The 24,719-nt window shown below is 37.4% G+C and overlaps 1 protein-coding gene across 1 annotated transcript in view; it reads left to right on the top strand.

Annotated features, from left to right (window-relative positions):
- LOC107588851 (vacuolar protein sorting-associated protein 8 homolog) overlaps positions 1-24,719 on the top strand; it is a 134,076-nt gene that overhangs the window by 74,395 nt on the left and 34,962 nt on the right. Inside the window, exons 27-31 of the mRNA XM_016277092.1 lie at positions 7,117-7,206; positions 13,658-13,840; positions 13,984-14,065; positions 15,392-15,474; positions 21,933-22,013. Coding sequence (XP_016132578.1) covers positions 7,117-7,206; positions 13,658-13,840; positions 13,984-14,065; positions 15,392-15,474; positions 21,933-22,013 — 519 coding nt within the window. The remainder of the gene's footprint in view (positions 1-7,116; positions 7,207-13,657; positions 13,841-13,983; positions 14,066-15,391; positions 15,475-21,932; positions 22,014-24,719) is intronic.

Below are 24,719 nucleotides of genomic sequence, written 5' to 3'. Positions count from 1 at the left end.
AAAAAAAAAATCTCTGCTGGACTGCTGAAATCATTTAGTCCTCGTAAACCCCTTTCTTAAATCAATTGAAAGCTAGCGTTTATGTCTGCCTCCCTTTCTGAGTGCAATGCCCGCATATCAACTGATGGGGAAAAAAAAGTTTCCACCCTACTTTTTGATTTCGTTGTACTTTGTGTTTCACAAAATAGAAGAAAAGATTTGTCATTCATTCTGTTTCACTGCAACTTTAACTTAAGCCAGTAAGAAGCTTGCTAACACCCATCCAGAACACCTTTGCAAGTGCGTAGCAACACCCTCTGTGTTTCTTACATTATTACTGAAAATGTTTAAAAAAATCTATATTTGGATAGTTACACATTCACCTCGGCCCAGATTCACAGTTGTTTTAGTTTCAGACATAGTCACACATCAGTGCTTGCTCATTTCCACGCCATGGCAGACCCTCAGAGCTACAACGCTGCTTTTGCTGTAGCTGACCTGTGGTGCCCTTTATGGGACACATGGCACCTCAGGGCCAAAACTCATCTATGGAAGAACATCTGAATTTACTCTGTCCTCCCCGTGTGACCGCTGTCTCCTCTCAGGCCAAGCCTCAAAGCGCGTTTCACCTCACAATCTTCTTGTCCTTAGCAACCTCCCATCTCAATTTGTCACAGAGCCTCATCTTGGACTACATAGTTGAGTTCATTTAGGGTAGTTTGTATAAATAAAAACCTCCTTGTAGTGATGAAGTCAGACACAGCAGTCAGACTTCACTGTAAAAATAACTCATCTGTGACTTCTGGCAGTAGAGCGGCAGAAGCTGTGCCACTGTTTACTTAAGATTTACTTCCTCTTGGCAAGGCGAAATTAGAACATGATAAAACAAATTCTCTGTAAAGTGTAATTGGAAAGTATTTAGCACAGCTTTAGAAATATGACTTCTGAAAAATGGTTTGGTTGAATCATTGATTTAGGACAATATGTGAACGATTTACATTTCAAATCAAAATTTGATCATAAATGAGGAAAAACGACTCCGAAGCCAGCATGTGGGGTAAAAAAAAGATTAAATAATTAATGGCCATTCTTTATCCAGACTGACGTGTTTTTCTTTTTTTTCCCTTTGGCAATTCACCAACATGTATGATATTCTGTATATTAGTATACATGGATAAGTTTGCTATGACACAAAAATGTACTTTACCAGCCATGAGAGATTTGGTTCTGTGACAGAAATATGCAAAGTTGCTACATTACATGGTGTAACAAAGTTGCTACAACACATTGACGCCCATTCTCTCTTGAAGAGATAGTTGCCGATAAAACGAAAAGTCTATTATTGTTTACCCATCCTCATATAATTCCAAAAATTATTGATTTTTGGTTCTATGGAATAAAAATATATATGTCTCAATATCTTTGATACTCAATTAGCTTTACAATAAAAGTCAAAAAAGATGTTTTGGACCCCATTAACTTGCACGGTTAGGGCACAAACTTTCTTGAAAATATTTTGTGTTTCATAGAAAGAAGGTCATGCAGATTTGGAACAACATGAGGGTGATTAAACGAAGACAGCATTTTTTTGCAAACTATTTTTTTAATCTATACTACTAATCTATTCTCCAGTATTTAAAAAACAAACCGCGTTCGCTGTCACTTGGATAGAAAAACACCTAGCAGTATTCTGCATTATTTTGTTGTAGTTCAACTGTGTACTTTCAGAATCCGCCATTTTTATGTTCTGCATGATTTTGACCACTTCATATCATCATTATTCTCATATGCCTCAGTTTTATGACAGAGTTTTACCAGAGTAGAAGAGTATGTCTCATATGAGGATGTACTCTCTCACACATGCCTCTTGCAGCAGGAGCTGATGGTGGCTGATTGGGCTTTGATTTGAGAGCTTGGCTATGATTGAGGTCTGAGAAAACCACTCTACATGATAACTTGATTGAGAGAGAAAGAGAGCAAGAGGGGGATGCACAAATGACGCATGGCTTCCGTTTGGAGCTCTGTGAAAAGGGACTTTTCCTCAGGAGAGACAGACAGTCTTAGGAGTGGATGGCTTGGCCTAAAACACCTATATATTTGACAGTATGTATATAGGATATTTATATATAGTTTTGGATCAGATTTGTAATGTTTTTAAATAAGTTTCTTATGCTAATCAAGGCTGCATTTATTTAATCAATAATACAGAAAAAAAACTGTAATATTGTGAAATATTATTGCAATTTAAAATGAGAGTTTTCTATTTTAATATACTTTAAAATATAATTTATTCCTGTGACGCAAATCTGAAATTTTATTAGCTGTTAAGGGCTTTTCACACTGAAAGTGAAAATTCGGCGCGATGACGCTTTTGAATCGGCACATTCTGGCATATTCAAGCCAGTGGTCTTAAACATCAGTTCACAGAAGTTGGCTTTGAAGGACTGTTGAAGGACTGCCTTGAGCAGGCTGCTCTTATGTGCTGTGTGTAGTAAGTCTGGACAGTAATGCTCACAGCTATAGTCTGATGATGCAAATAAATAATCATGTTTATTAAAAACAACTTTTTTTCTGATAGTGTTTTGTGACGCTTTCCTCTAGTCCAGAGGTCCCCAACCACCGGGTCGTGACCCACTACCGGGCCTTGGAAGAATTGCTACCGGGTCGCAAGAACGTTCTGGGAAAGATGTGTATAGATATGACACTCTGTTATTTATTTATGTTAATCATTGTTCTAATTATTCTGTATTTTCTTTGTATGTGATTGATATGGAGTAGCAATTTGACAATTTCATGTTAAATAAGTAAATGAAAGATTGCTCTGATCTGTCACATATTAGGAGTTAAACGGATCGCAGTTGATCCGTAATACGTACGGATGAGACCCTACCGTTCGGCACGCACGTGATTCGCAGATTAATTTGCCAATTTACACGTACAAGCAATTTTAAACCACAAGAAGAAGAAACGAAAGAGAGCTCAATTCATTACTCACGCGCTGTTCTCGCACACAATCAAAGCACGCACAAGCATAGAGACGTGTTTCAGACAGCGCGGAAATACCGAGTTGCGTAGCCTATACATACACACAAAATTAGCCTATGTCAAAAACCCTTCACGGCATTGTCATTCTCTCTGCTTTAAATATTTTTTTTCTTGCTTATCCGAAAAAATAGTCCGATCAGTGTGACTAAAAAAAACAAAACAATATAATGCGTTGAACCACTATATAATGCTATTATAATACTATATAATAGCCTAATATATATTATTATATATTAAGCCAGCCATATATTATTGTTATTATATATTAATCCAGCGTCCAGCCGGTCTGCGAGAATATTTTCCAAACGTAACCGGTCCGTGGTGTAAAAAAAGGTTGGAGACCCCTGCTCTAGTCTACATTCATTTCACATGATTTATGGTTTTCTTTATCTGTAACAGCTCCAGAGAGAGTCTGAGTCCTCAGACTGTCTTGAAGTTGGGTCCAGATCTTCATGAGCTCCTAGTGGACCTACTGTGCCAGTTCAGTCCTCAGCAGGTCATCGCCTTCCTTAAGACCTCTCAGGACTACCGACTGGAGGAGGCCATTCAGGTATAAATCAATGAACCTCATACACATATATTGACTGTTGGTGCCTTATGGTCTGCTGCCTTCATATAGACAGCTGCAGTCTGTGGCATTGAAAGCTCTACAAATCGCCTTCACTTTGTATGTTTCTATCCATAATCAGTCCATTTTTTATTTTAATATTTGAGATAATTTGTTGATGCTTTTAGCTACCAAAAAGAGGCTGGATGATTGTGTACCTGACATTTTTCATTGTGTTTTTGTGGCTTGAATAAATTCTATGTGTTATATGTAGAAAGAACATACAGTCAGGTCCATATATATTTGGACACTAACATGATTTTAATAATTTTGGCTCTGTACCACCAGAATAGCATTAAAATGAAACAATCAAGATGAAATTGAAGTGCAGACTTTAAGCTTTAATTCAAGGGGTTGAACAAAAATATAACATAAAAAGCTTAGGAATTACAACCATTTTTATACACAGTCCCCCCATTTTCTATCCAATTCCTATACAATGTAATTGGACAAATAAATATAATCATAAGAAACATTTTCATTTTTAATATTTTGTTGAGAATCCTTTGCAGGCAATGACTGCCTTAAGTCTGGAACTCATGGACATCAGAGACTGGGTTTCCTCCTTTGTGATGCTTTGCCAGGCCTTCACTGCAGCTGACTTCAGTTATTGTTTGTTTATGGGTCTTTCTGCCTTTAGTTTTGTCTTCAGCAACTGAAATGCATGCTCAATCAGGTTGAAATCAGGAGATTGACTTGGGCATTGCAGAATAATCCACTTCAAAAACTCCTGGGTTGCGTTTGCTGTATGTTTTGGGTCATCGTCCATTTGTACTATGAAGCGCTGCCCCAATCAACTTTGCTCCATTTGGCTGAATCTGGCCAGAGAGTATATCTCTATACACTTCAGAATTCATCCGGTTGCTTCTGTCCTCTGTCACGTCATCAATAAACACCAGTAACCCACTGGAAGCCATGCATGCTCATGCCATCACACTGCTCCTCCATATTTCACAGATGAAGTTGTATGCTTTGAATCATGAGCTGTTCCAAGCCTTTTCCATACTTTTTTCTTCCCGTCATTGTGGTACAGGTTGATCTTAATTTCAGCCGTCCCAAGAATGCTTTTCCAGAAGTGGTCTGGCTTTTTTAGATGTATTTTGGCAAAGTCTAATCTGGCCTTGTTTGCACCTTGTGGTGAACCCTCTGTATTTGCTCTGGTGAAGACTTCTCTTGATTGTAGACTTTGATAGTGACCTCCTGGAGAGTGTTCTTCCCTTGGCTGGATGTTGTGAAAGGGTTTTTCTTTCCCATGGAGAGGATCCTCTGATCATCCACAACTGTGGTCCTCCGTGGACGTCTAGGCCTTTTTATGTTGCTGAGCTCACTAGTGCGTTCTTTTTTTCTCAGAATGCACCAAACTGTTGATTTGACCACTCCTAATGTTCCTGCTATCTCTCTGATGGATTTGTTTTGATTTTGAAGCCTAACAATTGTCTGTTTCACCTGCATAGAGAGATCCTTTGACCGCATGATGTGGGTTTACATCAACAGCTTCCAAATGTAAATGGCACACTAAGAATCAACTCCAGACCCTTTACCTGCTTAATTGATGTAGAAATAACGAAGGAATAGCCCACGACTGTCTATAAAACAGCTTTTGAGTCAATTGTCCAATTACTTATGGTCCCTTGAAAAAGTCAGCAGCTGAAATAATAAAAATTGTCCCTGTGTCCAAATATGTATGGATCTAACTGTATTATAGATGGGCTTTAATCTTTCTGTTTGTACAATTTTTTTATGCTGTAGTCACGCTCATTGACATGACTTTGTTCATTTTCCTGTATGGTGCTGTAGATTCACTGTTTTGAACTGCGGTCTTGAACTTGAGAATGCAAGTACAGAATTATGCATCCGGTGTTCAATACCTGTGAGTTTTCCTTATCCTGATGTGGCCGTTCTCGTCAGGTGTAGGACCAGCTTTACATGTTTTTTTGAGAGCTAATATGAGGGCTCACAAATGTTTTGTATATTATTGAGAAGCTCAAATGAGTTTTGTCAGCATGTACTGAAAAGCATATTTTGCATACAGGCTCGGACACATTGCACCTGCTGACTGTTTATTTTGCACACATTTTCTGTGTTGTTTTCGATCCCAGTTCATTAAAGAAATTCTACGAATCAGCTTAAATGTGCATGTAAATATATGCTAAACACAAATTGCATAATGCATCTGGATCGGCTCTTTAAAATTGTGAAAAGTGATGATATGCCCAGTTATAACACTCTTCCACATCATTTAATAAACTAATGCAGTGTATTTTACAGGGCTCCCATAATAAAACCTGCAAATATCTGGGAATAAAATTTTTAAAAAATTGTTATAAGAAAAAAAGGAAAAGGCATGAAATGTAATAAAATGCTAAAAGTCAAAAAAATGTCATGGAATTTTATATAATGAATGGCAATTTTTCAGGTTATTCTCCGTATGGAGTCTCAGAATGTCAATTTAAATCTCTTCAGCTAAAATATTATATTTTCAGAATATTTCAGCTGTTTTTGTCAGTGCAATAAAGGGTGAGAACATTCAATTTGAGTAGCGTAATGCTAATTGCCTCAGACAGATAGCCTAGTTTGTGAATAAGGCACTATATATAATGAGCCTAATTTACATAAAATGAAGTTGTGTTTACGCTGAAAGTGAAAGATTGAGAATGACTTCAATACTCAGGGTGCTTTTTGGTGTGATTTCACCACGTTTGGCGTCTTGGTAAACTGGATTGCAGGCTATTAGTAAATAAGACAGTTTTTGCACTGAAATGCAGATGATTACTGAATTCACTTCTCATACTACAGGTTTGGCATAACAAGCTGACGATTAGGAGACCACACACTGTCTAATCAATCAACCTGAAACCACTGATAGAGCAAGTAAAGGTTGCCAATCTGATGTAATTAGAGTGCCGGTTGACAGGCTCAGGCAGAAAGATGCCTGGAGGAAGGAATGAATGAGAGAATAATAGAGGGAGGGGAGATATCTGCTGTGCTGAAGCGCTGAGGCAGTCAGACAGGCAGAAGAGAGAATCAATACTGTTACAGAGGAAGAGTGGCACCTGCTAAATATTTGAACAGACACCTTGCACACACACATGCATATACAGCAGCTCTAAAGTCCTGCCATCTTGCCTTTTTCTTGTTTCACTGCTCTCTGTGTATGTCTCCATATCTAGATCCATCTGCTTGCTGCTGTGTTTCTGTCAGTCTGTATTGCCCTGTTTTTGTATTCATGGATTCAGCTGTATTCATGGATGCTGGTTCGTGTGTCTCTGCCTTCCGCATAACCCTCTTTTTACTTTAGTTTCAGAATGTTTGAATGTTTCATTATGGAAATGGTCTCTCACAAACAAACAATCTCACCTAAACACGCTCTCAGTCTGAGACTGTTCATCCAGTGGGCGGCTTGGAGTGGATCGTTTGTCTTGATAATCTTGACAATTTGACTGCAACACAATTGACAGGCTTATCTCTGTCTTGTCTAATCACAGATCACAGCGAAACACAAGCTGCATGAGGCCACAGCCTACCTGCTGGAGAAGAAGGGAGATGTGCAGGGAGCTTTTGAAGTGCTGCTACAGGTTTGAGCTCATCACACCACATAAATCTGCAGTAGATTCAGAAACTGGGCAAGAGGATCCATGCTTGCTTTAAAGGGATAGTTCACCCAAAATAAAAAGTATCCCATGATTTATTGTAGGTGTAAATGACTTTCTTCTTTCAGACAAATACAATCAGAGTTATATTAAAAAATGCCCTGGCTCTTCTAAGCTTTATAATGGCTGTGAATGAGTGTTGAGATTTTGTCCAAGTCCAATAAAGTGCATCCATCCATTATAAAAAAAAGTACTCCAGACGGCTACAGGGGGAAATAAATGCATTCATTCATTCAATAAATGCACTTAATTGGACTTCAAAATCTTAACAGCCATTCACTGCCTTTATAAAGCTTGGCAGATCCAGGACATTTTTAAATATAACTCTAATATGTATTATTATTACATAATCGGGTCTCTATCTAACCCAGATGGGTTTCTAAACTGGCACAATAGTATAAAACTGCCCTGATATTTTATTAACAAGTACATCGTAATAAAATAAAGTATGTTTTGATTTCTGTTGGAACTTTGAAGGCCATTTTAAGCAACTGCTTCCCCACCATCATCACTTACATTCCAGGTACATTCAGCATCTGGCTCATATTGGGGATTGGGAGCCTTTTGAAATGTTACTCTCAAAACATTTTCATTTTCATCATCTTCAGAATCTGTAATTTGTTCGCCGACAGCTTTGTCATCAGATCCACCATTAAATTATGCTAATATTTGATTACCAACTTGCTCTGCAGTAAATCGCTGAGCCATGTCAAGATTTGCTGATGATACTTGAGTATTCTCTTTTATGTCTGTGGTCATTTTTATGAGTGACACATCATTGTTTATCAGACATCACCACGTTGAGATATTCAACATTGTTGCAAAGAAAAAAATATACACCTACACATTTACATACATTGGGTTACTATAGCGATCCTATAAAATTAAAAAAAGAGGACAATTTTACATTTTGTATGTTTTTCTTGTCATATTGTTGATAATGAATAGACTGAGGAATACTAAGGTGGAGCTGTAACTTCAGAAAATCAATGATAGGGAAGGTAGAGGATGACGTCCCAAGTTATACAGTAGGTATAAAATATTTGGCTTTTTGATGAGATGCCCACAGGGGATGTGAGTAAGAACAAACATATCCTTTGCTGTGACTAAACAATAGAGTCCCCCAAGGTGGTAAGCTTATTCCCACTTCACTTGCCTTTATTAATCCATGAGTGTTTCACCAGACATGAATGCAAAGTTAAACTGGTCACTGGTCTGATCCTACATGGAGAGGCTGCTTAATAGAAGTTGACGATGAAACCCAGGCAGTACGGTGATAGGACTGTGACCTCTATCTTGACAGTGCAGCTCTCTCTGGACCAGTACAACTCCAGACTGGTGACCTAACATTGATGGAAACTTGAGTCGAGAGTGTCAGCAGTTTCTGAGAATAACCATCACAGAGAAGTTAACCTGGTCTTGTCACTAGAGCGTTGTGGTCAGAATAGCATGTCAGCGGATTTTCTGCACAAATTAGAGAAGTTTGGCATGCCATCACATCCTGGTCAGCATCTGTAAGTATATGTGTCCTAACTAGGCATATCAGAGCCTGGTGTGGGAGCTGCACTGTCCTGAAGTACAAAGTGCTAGGGAGAGTGGTCCGGTCAGCAGATCTTATTACAGGCACTTAAACATCACGGACAGGATGTTTACAAATGAAGACCAGGACTATCCTCGCTTTATATCACGGAAATAGAATTTCACTGATACTGTCTGGCAAATGTTATCAGATCATCTACTTAAAAACCACCACAATACTTTGTAACAGATTTTAGCCCCATGTAGTCGCCATTCACTGAGAATCACCATGTTGTATGATCTTATATTAATGTGTAAGTACCGCTGTAATGCTCAGCCTTATCGGTCGAATTACATGCATTTAAAATGTTTTTTAAATCCATGTAATATTGTTTATACTGGTCTACTTCCATTAATCACATGACAGGCAGACCCATGAACATTTAAAGACATCCACACATTAAAATGATTAAGAGGATTAACATGGCTAAGACAACATGTAAAACCATTAAAACTCAAATATATACAGTGTGTAAAATAAGTATTGAACACGTCATCATTTTTCTCAGTAAATATATTTCTAAAGGTGCTGTTGACATGAAGTGTTTACCAGATGTCGGTAACAACCCAAGTAATCCATACATACAAAGAAAACAAAACAAATAAGTTCAGAAATTAAGTTCTGTGTAATAAAACGGAATGACCCAGGGGGAAAGTATTGAACAGGCTTACTGAAATGTATTTATTACTTTGTACAAAAGCCTTTGTTGTTAATGACAGCTTCAAGACGCCTCCTGTGTGGAGAAACTAGTCGTATGCATTGCTCAGGTGTGATTTTGGCCCATTCTTCCACACAGACTGTCTTCAAATCTTGAGGGTTCTGTGGGCCTCTTCTATGAACTCTGGTCTTTTCCATAGATTTTGTATTGGATTCAAGTCAGAGGATTGGCTGGGCCATTCTAGCAGCTTCATTTTCTTTTTCTGAAACCAAATGAGAGTTTCCTTGGCTGTGTGTTTGGGATCATTGTCTCGCTGAAATGTCCACCCTCATTTCATCTTCATCATCCTGGTAGATGGCAGCAGATTTTTATTAAGAATGTCTCTGTACATTTTTCCATTCATCCTTCCTTCAACTATATGAATTTTGCCAGTGAAACACCATGATGTTTTGGGGAGATGTGCAGTGCCATTTGACCTCCAAACAAGCTTCAACATGCTTTTTCTTCAGCAATGGAGTCTTGCGTGGTTGAGCGTGCATACGGGCCACGGCGGTTGAGTGCATTACTTATTATTTTCTTTGAAACAATTGTACCTGCTAATTCCAGGTCTTTCTGAAGCTGTCCACAAGTGGTCCTTGGCTCTTAAAAAAATCTTGCGAGGAGCACCTGGTCGTGGCCGGTTTATGGTGAAATTATGTTCTTTCCACTTCTGGATTATGGCCCCAGCAGTGCTCACTGGAACATTCAGAAGTAGTGGTAGTGAGGTAGTGAAGGTCTTGAGAAAGCTCTTTGCTTTTACCCATCATGAAATGCATAGCAAGGTTTTTATTTTAATTATATAATAAATAAAAAGAAAAATAGATAGAATAGAGCAATCTAGTGTTATTTAAAACATTTTTTTTTATAGAATTAGAATAGAGAGTGCTAGAGTTAGAGGGTCAAATAAAGATGGAAGAGATGTGTTTTTAGCCGATTCTTGAAGATGGCTAAGGACTCGGATTGAGTAGGTCAGGTAATTCCACCAGGAGGGAACATTTAATTTAAAAGTCAGTGAAAGTGATTTTGTGCCTCTTTGGGATGGAACAATAACATTGTTCCATCCCAAGTTGAACGACGTTCACATTGAACAATTCAATTTTCACTGACTAGGGGCAGGATTGCTTTCTAATTACTGATAGATTTCTGCTGGTGTCTTGGCTTTCCATGCCTTTTTGCACCTCCCTTTCTTCATGTGTTCAATACTTTTTCCCTGTGTCATTCCATTTTATTACACAGAACTTAATTTCTGAACTTATTTGTTTTGAAGATATAAAATCTTCATATATATTGAGCGGTATAAAACATGTGTCTTTGTGTGACAGTGTCACACCGCTACTTCAGAGACCGTATACTCTGCTGGGAGTGCTCTCGCTTCGTAGTAACATATTTGCAAGATGGACCAATCAAATCCACTTCTTGCTCAAAATGCCCATCTTGGTGAAGTAATGAAGTAAACAGTTTGTCTTGAGTAAATGTAAAAGATGAAATGTAAAATAAATAAAAATTTATTTATTACCCTTACTTAATTTAGGAAAGTATTTACACACAATTTCATTTAGTTCATTCAAAATAAATATGTTTAGTTGGGTTAACACAGTTTAGCTGGCTTAGGTCAAGTTATGTTCACCTTAATTACAACACATAAAACAATACTTAATCTCTAACATTCTCTTCTAATGCAGTCCATTGCAAAGCATGCATTCACTTGAAATGACTGAATTTCTCCTCTGAAAATTTGCCAAACAATGATTGTGACATTTCACCTTTTTGTTTTGATATCACCTTTCAGTTTAACTGATTATTTTTTTAACGCCTTTATTGTACTAATGTAAAGTTAATGATCATATTAGCAATAGCAGAATCTGCAGCACTGATTTAGATTTTGTAAAAAAAAACAAAAAAAAACAGTGCATTTCTGCAGAATGGATTTACCCATGTTCCTAAATTGAACTGGGAACACTGCAGTCTTTTTGGTAGCTGAAAGAATGATCAAATTGGACAAAAAAAATTCAGAAACACACATCTGAACTTTTTAAATGAGAACATTCTGATTCAGAGAAAAGATGAGGATTTTGTATGGGCCGCCAGCCTTTTTATTATTATATTTCGAAGGCTCTCAATTTAACATGTTGAGTGCAATAATTATTAAAAATAACACAATTAATCATATTCTCTGGCGTCTGTCCCATGCATATATTCCATAATGAACAATTATAAAACGGATAGTTCCGGACATTGATTCTGATTGGTTGAGCCGCGTTCGAAGCTGTTGTAAATTACTCTTCAAACATACACCTTTGTTTACGTCCATGTGTTGTTCGGCAACAACCTTGTTGCAACCACAACCGTTTCTGAGGAACTACATTGTTTGGTGGAAGAATAATGTTTTTATTAATATCATTACATTTTATATGCTTTGTTTTATTTTGTGAAACCTTGCTACATATATGGAATAACCGTTTTATAAAGCAATAAGCCCCGTGAAGCCGTGGTTTACAGTGAATTTATAACAGCTACTAATGCCAGAGCAAGTCAAGCACACCATTAGTAAGCAGTTGTTCCCGCAGGGCATGTTTTTACATTTAAAAAACAGCTGTAATGTAACAGAATGCCAGCGAGTTTGGGCTTTTTCAAACTTGAATTTCAGCATTGGCGATCATAACTAGAGATGCTGAAAAGTGAGATGCGACATAACAGCTAAAGACTTTCTGGCACATAGCACATTAAACCAATGATTAAAACATATTGCAGATGGAATGCATGAATGAAAATCTACCTTGGACTTATATATTTGTTCACTTATTGATGTGGACTGTAGACCACCAGCTTATACAAAATATATATGCAAAAGTTTGGGGTCAGTAAGAAATTAAGGTCAGACTTTATTTTAAGGTCCAATTCTCGCTATTAACAAGCCATATGACTTTTCCATGACTTTTCCCTTAATAAACCCCTAATTAATAGTTAGAAAGGTAGTTGTTAAGTTTAGGTATTGGGTAGCATTAGGGATGTAGAATATTCATCAAAAAACAAACATACAAACAAATAAATAAAATCACAAAAATATGAAGCTGCAATGTTTTCAACTGATAATAATATATGATAAATATGTTCATGTAGAAAACAGTAATTGTAGTAGTTTTTTCACAACATTACTGTTTTTGTTGTATTTTTAATCAAATAAATACAGCCTTGGTGAGCATAAAACATTTCTTTCAAAAACCATTACAAAAAAATCTTACCGATTCCAAATTTTTGAATGGTAGTATATTTTCAGTATGGATATACATTACAAATTACATTGACAAAGTTGCGTTTTTTTTTTTTTTTTGTCTATTGAGTGTTTTCACCTGCCTTAATAATATATTTGAATTATCTTCATCTGGTGACTGTTTTCAGTATATATTTATGAATATGTAATTAAATGACCCTTCGCAATAACCCACCTCGCCATGGCGCTCTCACACCACACATCATGTTCACACGTCATGCGGTAAAGCGTTCATCACCACAAATGTGCACAGCGCATGATAGAAAACAGAACAACATTGTGGGTATGTGGGTCCATATTTTTTATTATTGTTTTTAATTTGGTGCTAAAATGCACAAGGACACTTGCGTCTTTGCTCTGTGTGTTGCATAAACGCTGCTTTTTGCCGCTCTGATTGCACTCACTATGCACAATTACACTACACGCTAGCTGTCATCCCTTATGTGTGCTTTGTTGAATTAATGAAATTGTCATCAGGCTGAAATGCATGCACAGGTTATTTTACTTCCTGAACAAGTGTGCACCCGAGTCCGAGTTGCTTTCGCAATCATGCAAATTGCGCCACAGTTCCAGGGCAAGCAAACTCAGACCACCTCCTACAGGTATTCTCGGGTTCGGTACCGCTTCCGTTCTGCATGGCAGCTTTCACATTACCATGTTTTCATGTGAACCGTGCCTTGTTTCGAACTAAACTGCCAGTGTGAAAGCACCATCAGACATGGCCAGTTCATTTAGATGGTGTTTCAGAGAACAGTGTCTTAAATATCCCTGGTGAGACAGAAAGGGCTTGTGGAAATGCGCTATCGATCTGTTGATTTCTGCTTCTCAGACCCTGAAGGGCAAACTCCACAAACTTGCCCTGGAAGGCTCAGAGACAGACAAGCCCGATGGTGAGGGGGAGGAGACAGGTGATGAAGTGCCGAGTCTGTTACAAAGAGTGGAGGAAGCTCTGCATGACATCATTGCTTTGTGTCAGAGGAGCTCGCACGGTCTCAACCAGCAGCAGAGAGAGGTGTGTGTGTGCGTGTGCGTGTTGTCCGATCAACCTGGGCTGTGTTTTTCATGAACAGGATGTATTGATCTTCTTATTCCCGGTTTTACATTTCTCTCTCTAACTGTGTGTGTGTGTGTGCATCAATCTTCTGTCACTCTCAGGCTCTGTGGTTTCCTCTCCTCGAGGCGATGATGTCACCACAGAAACTACTCAAAGGAGCCAACACCAAACACACTTCAGAGGGTGAGACAAACACACACAAGCACTAGTTTTGAGTTTATCCACAGTATAGCAGCAGTCCTCAACCTTTGTAACTCCAATGCCCCTATAAGAATAAATATTCAACAATATAAAAAGCCCCTCATTCTCATCCTATGATATTTATTCTCTTACTTCTGAAATGATGACAACGATATTCATTTCCAAATGTTTTAATAACTTAGCATTATAGTGTGCATGGATTAAATGTGACCCTGGACCACAAAACCAGTCATAAGGGTCAATTTCTCTAAATTGAGATTTATACATATAAGCTTTCCATTGATGTATGGTTTGTTAGGATATGACAATATTTGGCCGAGATACAACTATTTGAATATCTGGAATCTGAGGGTGCAAAAAAATCAAAATACTGAGAAAATCGCTTTTAAATCTGTCCAAATGAAGTTCTTAGCAATGTATATTACTAATCAAAAATTAAGTTTTACTGTAGGAAATTTACAATATATCTTCACAGAACATGATCTTTACTTAATATTCTAATGATTTTTGGCATAAAAGAAAAATCAGTAATTTTGACCCACACAATGTATTTTTGGCTATTGCTAAAAATATACCCCAGCGACTTAAGACTGGTTTTGTGGTCCAGGGTCACAAATTAGATTTATACAGCCTTCAAATGGAGTCGGAAATTCTGCAAGAGAATTTGTATTTACAAGTGAGAAGCTCAAAATTCTAGATTAATTTTGCCAAGTTGTTGAGTTGTGATGTTGGAAGAGGCATCTTTTCATATATATATATATATATATTCCATTTTGTATTTCATTTGCCATTTTTTACATAATTTCTTACAAAATAGTGTGGTTATTTCTAATTTTCAAGGTTTGCGGTAGATATAGTGCATTAATAATAAAATCAAAAAAATTAATAAAGATAAAATAATTAGAAAGCAATAGAATACCTCCATATTATTTTTCAACATGAATGCGTAACTTCATTCATAAACTGTAATAATGATGACCCAACTTGGAAGTAGGAGTTTTCCAGGTGCACTTGAAGGCCGAATAAGCTAATGATTGTTCTGTTAACTATTTAATTTTTCTCCAACAATAACTTCTTATTTCTAGTACAGTACCATGAGAAGACTGGATTTTCAGTAGTTTTAGCTTTTTAATGAAGTTTGATAAATACATTAACCAAAATAGAAAATACAAAATTGGCAATAATTAAGTGCTTTAAAGCTTCCTTAAAAATAATTAAAACTGATACAAATAATGTCAAATTGTTTACTAATTTCACAGACTTTAGAGAAGCACTCAGTAAGTCCTGATTGTGTCTCTCTTTCCTCAGCATTAAAAGAGCTCACTATGAAAGTCTTAAACAGCATGTCCAGTTTTATCGCCCCACCTGCCATCATTCAACGCATCCTACAGGTAAGTACATGCTCTTTTTGTTTTTAACAGCTCATGCAGCAACCCTCTACAGACACCTTGGCAATTGAATCGCCATTGGCTAGTAAATTTTTTTAATTTACTCGCCAGACTGAAATACTATATTATATAGATAATTTTAACTGAACTTAGGACTGGTGGTGGTGCTTTTTTTGGTCGTTTAGTGTTCCTGTAAAAAATTGGAAAAAACTAACAATAATACTGATAATATAATAATAATAATAATATTAATATTATACGATTTCTACAAATAAGAACAATATAAAACGTGCTAAGGATTAACAAGCTGCTGGATTCATGAATATTAATCAGGTTGTGTGCGTTCGCTTGAACTGATTCGCTGAAATCAAAACAGGGGCGATAATAGGTGAGCACCAGCCAATGAGATTGCCATTTGCGCATTAGTTCCACCCACTACCGGAGAAAGCGGCAGTTCTTAAAAGCTGAAGAATTCTAAAGGAACTCAGGAAACTACAGGAAAATACAACAAAGAATATCATTTACATGTAGCGCGTCAATTCTGCATGGAATGTAAGACTCGCTGGCTCGCTCGCTCTCACTTTGCACGAGTGAGAGAAAGCGACGGCGAGTTGTGCGCCTTAAGGTTGGGCGATATGCTCAATTTTCAAATTGTCAGCCTGTGAGATGGCCGATAAAACGATATTATCGTGCTAATTTATGTAATTATTTACTTAGTTTCATTGCGGGAAATTGAACCAACTCCAGCGTAAGGCTAAAAGCAGCCTAATGTTTTTAATATGACTGAATTTGTATTTAACATGATAACAAATTAATAGAAACATCGTAAGTTACTAATTATAATGCTTACATTACATTCAAAAAGCAGCTACAGAAAATGAGCAAAGAACATTACATTACCAAAGAACATAATCACAAGCTCAGTCTAGCGTCAGTTTATGCACTTAAAAACACTCCTGTTAAAATCAGTGAATATACACTGTATGATGAATAAATCTCTTATAGTTACATCGCACGTAGATCTGCACTTTGTTATTTATGATGAGAGAATTCGCGAGTCAGAATTCCATCAGCGCACGCTGAACAACGGAACTCCGCTGTTTCAGTGATGACTCATCTGAATGTCTCTGATTGGCCATTGCATTCATAAGCTCAGCATAATCGTGTGTGATTGGTTAAAACTTGCAATACTGTAAAAACGCGGAAAAATAAATATAATGCAACCAATAAGCCCTAATATTAATTAGATAGTATTACTAGCCTGATAATAATAATAATAATCGTCTTGATATCGTCAAAGGCATCAGCCACAGGTGATATCTCTGACTATCGTCGATACACGATACTATCGTCTATCGGCACAACCCTAGTGCACCTTCACACTAGAGTTTACGGTATGCCAAATACACAAACACAGATGCGCTGCGCATCCATTGAGATGAAATGAAAAATAGCACAGATCGCTTGACGGAAAGTGAAACTCTGAAGCGCTCAGTCAGTGTGTTTGGCGAATTAAAATATATCTGTGCTAAACTTATACTCAGCCTCAAACTCACACACTGGCGAGTAAAATCTGAGAATTTATTAGCCAGTGGCTAATATTAGACAACATTCAGTTGCCCGGAGTGAAGATTTAGTCGCATATGCAAGTGATTTACTCGCAATGTAGAGGGTTGTGCAGTTTAGCTTAAAGGGGTCATATGATGCTACATGCACTTTTACAAGTTGTTTGAACTGAAATGTGTCTTGGCAGTGTGTGTACACAACCACCCTATAATGATAAAAATCCACCCAGTGTTTTTTTTTGATGCAGCCTTTAAAAATGTGATTTTTTTTTTTGTCGCTAGCTTTCTCAGAATCCACTGTTAGTTCTCGTATTTGGATTGATGGACACAGTGTAGAAGCTGAACAGCAAATTTGCTTTTCAGCTCAGAGCCTTGTGTAGCTGTTTCAAACACACACACACACACATACACACACACTTTTGCTCTCCATGAGATCGATGCTGCAACTCATGAATCGGTTGAGGCTTTGGGCAGTGGAAGGCCTTTATCTGTTTTCATCTGCTCATATTTAGTGCTGTCAGCTTTCCTCCATCAATCTTCCGTTCTCCTCCTCCTTATCAGTGCTATTACACCAGCACTCTGCTTCAACCTGCTGGCATTAGAACCTCTGTGATTTCTTTTGAATCAGTGCTTATGATTTTTTATTTTTTATTTAGTAGTTTGCAAAGATACACTACTGTTAAAATTTTTTGGTAACAATTTATTACAAACCACTTACTTGCAAACTATTAGTTTATAGTTTAGAATCTGTATTATTAATACAGTAGTAGGATTTATGCAAATAGTAATAATAATAATAATTTATGCATTTAGCAGATAGCAAATAGTGAGTTCTTCTTTCATTTTCACTGTAATACACAAATTATTATTGTTTATTTAGCTCATTTGTAAAGAGCTATAGTTTGAAGAGATAATGTTTTTTTATACTTATCTGATGTGTAGTATTTTAAACCAGTATTAAAGTTGTTGTTAATGGTTATTTGGAGTAAACAGTTCTACTTTTAGATTAGATCATTAAAAAAAACAATTCCTAATATTTAAGTGCCTTTATTATACATTTGTTTGAAATGCTGCCAATACACAAATACATATGACTATTCATAAGATGTTAAAACACATCAGTTACTGTAGAGTTGGGATACAAAGGATGAAAAACAAAGGACGAGATAAAAAAAACATGTGAGCTTATACAATATACATTTTTAAATTACAGTAAAATTCTTGAAAAATGTGTACTTTCAGCAAGGATGCATTAAATTGATCAAAAGTGTCAGTAAAGACATTACTGAACACAAGAATCCTGGTTTTATAAAAATATGAAGCAGTGCAATGGTTTTCAACATTGATAATAATAATAAATGTTTCTTTAGTCGCAAATCGGCATATTAGAATGATTTCTGAAGGATCATCTCACACTGTAGACTGAAGTAATGGCTGTTGAAAATTCAGCTTTGCATCACAGAAATAAATTACATGTTAAAATATATTCACATTGAAAACACTTATTTTAAATTGTGATATTATTTCACAATATTACTGTTTTTACTAAATTTTTTGATCAAATAAATGCAGCCATGGTGAACAGAGCACCTTTTCTTTCAAAAACATTTAAAAATATTACTGATCCCTTACGGACCCAACTTTTGAACGGGACTGTACATCACCAAGAAACACACATTAAAGTGAAAGTAAATCTAAGACAAAACATTTGCTGTCACTATAGTTTTTGACATTGTTCATGTTCATTTTGATTCAGTAATAGTCTCTTTTTTGTGGCCCATGTTGATTCATTAATCTCCCTGCCCCGGCATCTATCTGAGCAGCTCTGGTTCTGCCCGGCTGCTGATGGTGACATTTGATGGCATTTGCTCACAGCGTGTAATCATTAGTGTGCTGCTGTGAATGCAAATGCACCACTGACAAGGAACAGGAAAGGTTAGAAAGAACCCTATCAAGTTATAATAAATGATGGCAATCAATATATTACATAATCAACAGGTGTCATCTTGAATGTGCACTGTGCTTGCTTATTGTTGTTTTTATTATTATTATTATGTAATTGAAGACTTAGAATTGATTTCCAATCTGTTGGTGCTCCACAGAATTATAAGAGAGGGGGACCAAGCTGGTGGCGATGCTGTTTGCAAACGTTCATTGGAGCTATGGTTTTGGGAAGCACCTAATCTTAGAACTATGCTGGTAACGACAGAACTTGCTGCTTCTGATGCTGTTTTTGGAAACGCACCCCTGGTTAGATCTATTAGACTGCGTTGGTAGCCAACCAGATAACCACCTTAAGCTGATATGACCTGGAATGTATGGAATATTTACCTACTGTAGTAATCTGCCAAAGATATTTCTAGAAAACAAGATGGCATGTGAGGATGTAGACTCCTGAGATCATGGCTTTCTGAGTGGAGATCATTCTTACTGTTGATCAGAGAAGCCAAATACTCCCAATGTGGATATTTTCACTCATTTTCCTACATTCATTTGCTATGTATATAAACCCTTTTCACAAGTGAAGTAAAATATAGCAGGGTAAACTTCTTTAGAGGTACATGGGAGACTCTAGCAAATATTATGTTTGTGTTTCCTTTTGCTCCAGCTGCAAATTAGATCATCCACTATTGCATTTACATGGTTTTCCACAAGGAAAAAAAAAGACCTAGAGAAATGCATTACAAGGATGTCAAATATTTGATCACATTGAGTAAGTCTGGTAATGTTGTTTCCATCGGCAAAGCCTCTCTACATTATAACGACAGTATTATCTCTCTTAATAACAGTCTTTTTCATATCTCACACACTGTGATATGTGGGTGGATGGAGTGTAAGGGGGCATTATATTTCTATAAGAGAACCTGTAAATCCCGGTTCTCCAAAGTTCAAAGGGGTGTAAATATAATTGCAATATTGAAATTCATTTTGGTTGTCCATGGATGTTTGGATTTGTTTACAGCTTGTTTACAGGATGTCTGAATAGTGGTAGCTGTTATTTTGGGAGGCTGAATCAACTAGAGTGACATGCATATCTATTAAAGAGTGTAGTCAAGTCAAACATGCTGAAGTAATTAGTAGACCATCTCTCTTCTTTCTGTCTGTCTGTTCCTGAAGCAGTAGTCATGCTGTACAACTCACAGAAGGTTTATAGTGTCTCCCAGTGGCATACTGCATGACCCTTGAGAACCATTTGGGTCAGGGTGAAATAGTTTTGCTGGAAATAAAAAGTGATGTTATTTTAGACAATTATTCTCTTGCAGTGAATTATTTTCTGTGCTAAATTATATTCTTTATATCATTCTGTAAATCTATAACAGTTTATCAAAGATTTAATATTGTAACCATGTAGTAAACATTTGATTAAAGTTAGTATTATGATAATAGTAAAATAACAATAATAATAATAATAATAATTTCCATATTTACTGTGTGAACAGGATTTAAACTTGCATTCAAAAGTTTGACGTAAGAAGTGAAGTTAGTGTACTTTTTCATGCTTGAGATGAAAACTGATATATGTAATATGTGAAGAAAATATTATTGTATTTAATTTCCAGTCAAATTATGTATTATACAAAGAAGTCAGCCATCTCATTCCAAAAATGTACTGCAAATCTATACCACAGGATGGTCTTAAAACATAATACATAATTTGGAATGTGGTGGAAATGGTACTGCGGGGGGAATTACTTAAAGCAGTTCTCCCTTAGTCTTGGTATATACACTGACAAATTAAATAAACTGGTGAGCATGTGAAAATTTTGTTTTAAGAGATATGTGTATTTTGAAAAAATACCCAAACTGCATTTAGAGTGCCTCTGTGCAGCATTAAAAATGTATGTATAAACACTGTATATTTGCCTTTTCATGCACCTTCTATGCAGTTATATTGTTATAGAGTTATCCATCAAAAACTTTCAAATATGATTTAAAACAAAAAATATAAAACCAAATTTGGCTCATTAGTCCCGTATGGGGACCCCTGTGGATTAGAGTGATGTCCCATTTGCCAAGGGTAGTGCCATAGGAGTAGTTGAAGTTTGTGTGGTATATTGTAAAGAGTGAAATTTATTGAGTTTTGTTCGTTTTCATTCTTCTCGTAGAACATATGGGTTTCAAACCTGAACTCCAGGGATTTGGTATTCCAGATGTTTGTGTGAGTGACGGTCTCTCTGGAGGGAAAGCAGTTTTGTCCTTGGGGAATTGGCTCCATTTATCTTGTGTGTGGAGGAGGTAGACTATAACAACAAAGTTTTATGTCCTATTCTCTTCATACAGGATCAATAATGTATCTTATTGGGATCAAAAAAAAATATCAGGATCAATAAAGTATCATATGTTGCTTTAAGAGAACTAACTGACAAAGACAGTATTTTTCATGTTGAGAAAGTGTGAAGAAATAGAGAGTAAGAATAGGAGTGTTGTGATTATAAAATAACGAATGGTCATTATGAATGAATGGCCAGGAGTCTGTTTTCTGTTGCAGGACCTTCATGTTTTTTTGCACCGTTTCTGTCCCTCAGAATGAACAGGATACTGTGTGTGTGTGTGTGTGTGTGTGTGTCTTGCAGGTCTTCATCTTTGTGACTGCATCAATCTGAGCCCCTACCGAGGGCAAAATTACCCATGTGTGTGCAGTCCTGTGATAACGGCTAGTGATGACTGTGTGTGTGTGTGTGTGTGTGTGAGAGATGTTTTTAGGACTGCACTCCTTCATCATCTGAATGCAGTCTGATAGCACGCACTGTTTACTCTCTGATTTGTGCTTAAGTTGGTTTACTGCAGAACATGCCTTTTACTTTTAATTTACTTACAAACTTTGTGCTTTTTTCTGCTAGTGTGATCGAAGCTATGAGAAAATAATTAATCTCGTATATGTGTTCTCTCCTGCAGGACCCTGTGTATGGGAAAGGAAAGCTGGCTGAGATTCAGGGACTCATTTTAGGGATGCTAGAAACCTTCAACTATGAACAGGTAGTGTGTGTGTGTGTGTGTGTGTGTGTGTGTGTGTGTGCACGCATTACGTATATAGCAATTTGACCTCATAAGCTTGTTATTGTTGAATGCTTTCTATTTTGAATGCTTTCTTACACCATTGAGACGCATGTTCATTGTCATTTGTCTTGCATTCTTGTACTGTGTGTGTGTGTGTGTGTGTGTGTGTGGGTGTGGGTGTGGGTGTGGCTTGAAGAATCTGCCAAATGTTAATATATATATATATTTTTAAAGTTTTTATTGTTTTCATCCGGTACGTGACAATATCATACAAAACACAGATTACAGATATATACAAATGCTTCATATAAGGCTAGAATAATTTAAACAAAATAAGAAGGATCATAAAAATTGTCCTGAAAACACTGTCACATAACAGATGTTTACATATATCCCACAAGACAAAATTATAACTTAATAATAATATATTATTAATAATATTAATAAAAACTAATAAAAATTGATTATTATTATTAATAATACGTTTTTATGTTTTGTGATAGTTGTTCATGTGTCCTTGTTTGTCCTGGGCAGTTCAGCTGCCCATTTTTTATCAGCAAAATCCTCCAGGTTCTGCACATTCATTGGTTTCTGCTTCTGCCATTTTAAACCTTTTCCAGCAGTGAATGTTTGATTTTTCACACTGAGGGCAATCGAGAAACTCATTTCAAACTCACAACTATTACAAAATGTGAAAACATTCACTGATGCAACATGGGGAGTGTAAACTTTTTGAATTGGATGATCAGCGTAAATTGTACTTATTTTGTCTTCTGTGAAACATCTATTTTATATAGCTTCTAAAGGGCAGTACTAAATGAAAAAATATGATCTTTAAACAAAATAAGAAACATTTACACATCATCATCCTGTTCAAATGTTCACGTACCTTATTGGCCCCTTATTGTTAATGGCAGCTCCCTTTCACTCACATAAATTATTCACTGCCTATTTTGAATAGCACATTTATACGGCAGCATCGGTAAAAAAAAACTCATCACTGTACCAGGGTGTCACCACAATTTTTTTTAAATTATTTAATTAATTAATTTACTTTGTATTAGGGTGTAGTGCAGGGTTTGTGAGGTGTTGATGCATAGCCAAACTCACAAGATTAATTATTAAATATATCCATATAGTATAGCTTCCCATAATGCATCATTCATGTCTTACTTTCATACTAATTGCACTCTTGCTGGTTTCAGACAGCAGCATAAAAAGATACATCATTTAGCTCTGTTAAATTATAATGAAATCTTCTCTTACTGTTCACGCAGCTGAAGCTACAGCAGCTAAATTCACAGTGTTTTATGTGATAATTGGAATGAGATGTGGAGGTGAGATCCTTTGAAAAAGAATAATTTAAAACCTTTATGCCAATAGCAAGTGTTGAGAATATTTACTGGCACTATTTTGCCCTTTGATAATTAAATTATTTATTTGTTACTTCTGTAAAGACAGACTGACATTTTATTATCACATTTTCCATTGTTATTTTACTTGTTTTAATGATTGTGTGTGCTTATTAAAGCAGTGGTTCCCTTTCAGTCGGTCACACTCGACGTCACGTCAGATGACCGACGAAATTGGGATCTCGCTTAGAGGGACCAATCTACTTTGAGTGTAAACTAAACGAGCCAATGCACATTGGCATGCGATTATTGCATCCAGCTGCTGCTGATCACAGCGTGAGTATAAGTAGGCAGCAGATGCAGCGCATATTCAGCTTTTCGCTTCGGAGCCGAGCGATCACATCGTTCTGCTCCTGACTACTCTACTGAGAGAAGAAGACTGAACGAGTTCAGCGCGCTCTTAGAGAGCTCTTCGTGTTGGCGGACGGCGCTTCAGCGGTGGTGGTTTCCCGTGTCGAGTGGGTTGCACACATCAGGCTGCACTACCCCCTGTTTGTGTTGCAGATGATCATCTCCCCTGTGCGCCTCAGCACGCTAAAAGAGCTTTTTCCCCTAAAAGAGTAATTTCGGGTGCGTCTTTTTAGAGACGACGTTGCAAGGCAAACTTGACGTTACGTCTTTGTAAAGACGATGTGGGTCTTGCTATAGACAACGTATCACCCGGGCGTTTTTGGATGCGGTTGTTACCTGGCGCTGGGTGATGGTCACGATCGCTGCCTCTCGTGCCTGGGCATGAAGCACGCTGACGGTTCTCCACTGACCAAAGCAGACTGAGGCCATCAGGTACATCCTGCCCTGGCGTGCAGCTGCTGCCGTCGCTGAGGGCGGCCCCCCTGCCACCACCGAAACAAGAGCAGCGCTCCTGCGGCCGCCCCGCCCGTCCAGGCCCCCGCCAAACCTGGTGGCAAGCGAGAGAGCAAGAGGCCCGGAGACGGGCGACCCAGAGGTGGAGGGACGTGCTCTTCAGGAGATGGTAAGCACACCACTCCCTCCCCCTGAGGAGGGCCGGGTGGAGAATCTTTTCCACCACTGACCTCTCGGTCGATGGTACCTAAATTCTTGACAAAGAGCAATTCCTCTATTTCTGGGCCCCCAGAGGGGACGGGGGGTTGTGGACGATCTAGTTCATCTCACACTCACCCTCCTCTCTCGTCAGTGAGCAGCAGTGGGCTGATCGGGAGGACGAACCAACGGATTACCCACGCACCCTCTGCTCGAACGCAGGTCAGTGTTACACACACCAGACCCCGCCTCGGACCGGCTACGAGACGCC

Source organism: Sinocyclocheilus grahami, unplaced genomic scaffold (assembly GCF_001515645.1).
Source record: "Sinocyclocheilus grahami isolate Dianchi unplaced genomic scaffold, SAMN03320097.WGS_v1.1 scaffold108.1, whole genome shotgun sequence".
Taxonomy (NCBI): domain Eukaryota; kingdom Metazoa; phylum Chordata; class Actinopteri; order Cypriniformes; family Cyprinidae; genus Sinocyclocheilus; species Sinocyclocheilus grahami.
The sequence above is the reverse complement of the archived record's forward strand: the minus strand, read 5'-3'. Positions and strand labels throughout refer to the sequence as shown.